This window comes from Mesocricetus auratus, unplaced genomic scaffold, assembly GCF_017639785.1.
Source record: "Mesocricetus auratus isolate SY011 unplaced genomic scaffold, BCM_Maur_2.0 Super-Scaffold_100004, whole genome shotgun sequence".
NCBI classification, from domain to species: domain Eukaryota; kingdom Metazoa; phylum Chordata; class Mammalia; order Rodentia; family Cricetidae; genus Mesocricetus; species Mesocricetus auratus.
This window is the reverse complement of record NW_024429189.1, coordinates 68,146,376-68,150,641: the sequence shown is the minus strand read 5'-3', so window position 1 is coordinate 68,150,641 and position 4,266 is coordinate 68,146,376. Positions and strand designations below refer to the sequence as shown.

At 41.4% G+C, this 4,266-nt stretch overlaps 1 protein-coding gene across 1 annotated transcript; it reads right to left on the bottom strand.

Moving 5' to 3' along the window:
- Nucleotides 1-518: 518 nt before the first annotated feature.
- Nucleotides 519-3,241, bottom strand: LOC121140286 (protein phosphatase 1A-like). Its single transcript, XM_040744979.1, is given in 2 exon segments — nucleotides 519-2,465; nucleotides 3,095-3,241. Coding segments are annotated over 2 exon segments (1,260 nt in total). The 3' UTR covers nucleotides 519-1,352.
- Nucleotides 3,242-4,266: the final 1,025 nt, after the last annotated feature.

Genomic DNA, 4,266 nt, shown 5'->3' with positions numbered 1-4,266 from the left:
ATAATGTGACAGACTATTAAACTTACTCTTACATGCTTCATCAGGGGTTTAAGCCTAAATTAAATTAGGTGTTTTATATCTACAATTCCTTAAGCTTTGAAATTTATTTTTAAAGGCCAACAGATAAATATTATCAACATGCTATATTTCAAATCACTAATACATCTTAACCTCTTAGATTCTAAAGACATGGGTCAATTAAAAGTTACAGGCAAACACACATTCAACACACACACATCTATCATAGTGTTAGGACTGCCAAACTTTGACAATTCTTTTAACAGTAGGTAAATTCAAGCCGATGCACATCTTACTGAGAAGTAAGCAGCCTGAAAGAAACTCATTTTAAAAACAAGTGAGGACAACACAGACTCCGATCTTTCGATCCATCTGCACCTGGCATAACACCATCATCCAATTTAAGGAGACTAACACCTTTCCCTAGGAGGAATGGTCCATTTACAATAGCACGGGGTTTTGAAAGCCCGGGTAAGAAGAACTACACATACATGATTAAATTTCTTGTTTGTTAAACCAAGCTTTATTGATAAAATGGAATTCAGAATATCTTACTAGGAACAGCAGCAGGCCCAGCCAATCATGATAGGAAAAAAATGGCAGTCTCCTACTGTGTAGGAAGCAGCTGCTTACCAGTTAGTAACTGAATGTAAGGGCTCATAAAGAGGTGCAAAGAATCAAGGCATTTTAGCCCAAAATTGATACTCTCATGAATATATGGTATCACCTGCAATACTCTCGGCTGCAAGGAGAGGACATCCTAGAGACAGGTAAGAAGGAATGGCTGCGTTAACAAGCCAGGCCCTAGCCAGAACACAAAGACAGTTTTCCATAACTCCCTGGATGTTCAGCTTTGTAGATTTTGGAATTCTTCATAATCATGTGCACATGAGCATCTAGCTATGTGGCTGCTGCTTCCCCTATCCCAACCCCAAGTCCAAACACAGCATGACTACATCTGTTGTGTCACACAACAAGCCAAACATTTCCTTTATCATTGATAGTGATTTTAAAGCAGTTCATAATTAAATATGAGCACTTTGTACAAGGACAATTACACTTTACAAAAAACCAAAATCATACAACAAAAATTGCTGGAGTCTGATTTACAACATGAATTATGGTTTGAAATCACGTTTACATAAGTTTCAAATTTACAATTAAAAAAAGAAATCCGTTCTGGCCTAGCTGTTCCACCGCTGAAGCTCTCTGGTGTAGTCCCTCACCCATGTCGTACCCCTTCCTTAAAGTCGATGATGGACGTGAACAGGTTCGGCAAGGTTGAGCTGCACTCTCCTGGAGGCGAAGGTGAATCCATGGCTAGATGATCCGTTTTACCACATGTCATCAGTTGATGTAGAATCAGTGTCATCATTTTTGTAAGGATTCAGTCTATTGTAAACGGCTTCAATTACATTCCACTTGCTTGCCAATTCACCCCCGGGTGGGAGGCTGGGGATGTTCTCGCTCGCTAATGTGTGCATCACGTGGACTAAGTCTGGGACGCCTTCCCCCTGCTTCTTTATGATTTCTTCTACTCTGCATTCCAGGTACTTGTCCAGCTCTGCCTCCTTCTTCACGGCTTCCGCTGAGACTTTAGGTGCATTGGGAAAACAGATCAAAATAACACTCATGTTGTCTCGACTTCCCTTATACAAACAGGTGTCGACTACTTCATTGCAAACTTTCTCAAGGTCATCAGTGACTTCAAGTCTGGATCTCACAAAGTCACAGAGCTCTTCGTTTCCCATGACATCCCAGATACCATCACACGCAAGAATAATGAACTGATCGTCCTCTTCAGACCTTTCAATATCATGGACTTCCGACTCTGGTGAGACGAGCTGCTCTGTGGGACCTTTTCCATGGACACATTTGTAATCGAAATCCCCAAGGGCCCTTGACACAGCCAGAGAGCCATTTACACGCTGAATCATCACAGAGCCCCCTGCATTCTGAATTCATTCTTTTTCCAGCAGGTTACTTGGTTTGTGGTCTTGTGTGAAGAAATGAACTTTCCTGTTTCTACAAAGCAAACCTCTCGAGTCTCCACAGTTAATGAAGTAGGCATGTTGGGGGGAAATTAAGACCCCCACAGCTGTTGACCCACTTCTATCTGCACCATGTTTCTTCTCTGACATAACTCTCATGTGTTCATCAATCTCCAGAAAACCTGTCCTGATCCCGTTCTTTACATTTTCCACAGAAGGTGCTCCTGCAGAGCCTTTAAAATCCTGGTTATTGGTGATGTGATCTAACAAATGCTCACAGCAGTACTTGGCAACCTGAGAACCAGCATGCCCATCATATACAGCAAAGAATGACCATGTCTCAAGTCCACTTGGCAAACTGATCACAGCTGTATGCACATCCTCCATTTCAACTCGCCAACCTTGCATGCTGCTTAGGCCATATCGCAACCCATTCCCCTGCCCCTGGGCATTATGCTTTGAAAGAAGAACATTTAAATGGACAGTGTTTGACACTCAATGTGTTGTGCATTGTTATCTTGACTTCTATGTCAATCAGATTCCAAAATGTTTTGTGGTCAACCTTAGAGAGGTAGGAGCATATTCAATGTAGGCTTGATTGCACTATATGGTAATTTGAGCTTTGCATCCCACAAGGGCATGTTCAGGGATGTGTGTATTTTCTCAGGGCCTACATTCTGATATCTCTTTTTTTTTAACAGAGTCAGTGCATTATTGAGAAGAGAGCTTTCAAAGAGAAATGGATGCAGATGGAAGCCCCCATCCCACAATAGAATATAAATAATATACATATTCTTCTAAAGGCTTGTTACTATAGAATCTGTTTAATATTTCTCAGCACCCATCAGTAATTTTGTGATCCAGAATTTGGATACATTCATTAGTTTGGGATATAATTATATACAATTCATATGGTAATGAGCAATGTATCCAGGTGACACCTGTCTTGGTCTGGGACACCATAGAGGACTACTTTAAACTAGGTTGCTTATAGCTACAAACATTTATTTCTGCAAGTTTGGAATTTAGATTTCAAGGGCAAGGCAATGACAAATTTACTGTTTGATAAGGCCCAGCTTTTTTACTCCTATAAAATGCCTTTTATTGTGTCCTCGTGCATTGGAAAAGGTGGGGGGGTCACTTTTGGTTCTCTTTTGATAGAGCAGTAAACCCATTTCCTTAGCTGTTGTCATGATTTCATCATCTGACAAAGCACTACCTTCTAAATCCATTACTCTTTTAATTAGGATTTCACATATATTAACTTTGCAGAAACATATATTACAACATGGCAATGCATTCAATATACTAGTCATAATTGAACTGTTTTTTTTCTCAGAAAGATTTTATTTTTTTTCTATAGCCATTTTTTTAATTCTTTTTTTTAAAATTTAGATAAGAAACAAGGTTGCTTCACAAGTCAGTTCCAGGCCCCTCTTCCTTTCCCTCCCCTCCTCCCGTGCCCTCCCCCCTTCCCTCCCCCCCCCCTTATCCCCTCATTCCCCCAGGGAGGGTGAGGCCCTCCATGGGGGTGTCCATAGTCTGTCATTTCATATAGGGCAGGGCCTAGACCCTTCCCCAAGAGTTCAGGGTGAGAGTGCACCTCACATTGTTCTATGGGAGTCCAAAGTCCGTGTGTATACTTGGGATGGGTACTGATCTGCTGCCCAAGGCTCAATAGATTACCTAGGCCTCCTCACTGACACCCAGATTCAGGTGGTCTTGATCAGTCCCATGCTGGATTCCCAGGCTGGCTAGGCGGGTGTCCCCTTCCTCCCTCACCACTCCATGTGCGTCCCTCCCAAAGCTGCGTGCTCGGTCGAAGAGGAAGACCTTCCCCGAATAGAGGAGGACCGGTCTTCGGTCAAGGGTATACGAGTAGCTGCGCTCCCCTGCTAGAACCTCCAAACAAGCTCTCAAGGTCCACTTGAACTGTTTTATTTAAAGGCATTTTTATACTTTGTTAAAGCATGTACACTTCTAGAGAGAAGGGTATTGACTCATTTTGTTTACTGCCTTCCATTTCTTTTCTCAGGACCTAGTAAAATGTTGAATATCAGAAGGAATCAATATTTTTGCTGTGTTTTCGATGTGTGGGTAAAATTTTTAAGGTTTTGTTATGAAGAATAACATACTTACAAGATCTATTTAGTGGATCACAAACATGCATATGTTGATTATATTTGTTTGGCAATTTCATACATGGATATAATGCATTCTGTTTATTTCCATTGCCCTCACACTCTCTCTGACATAC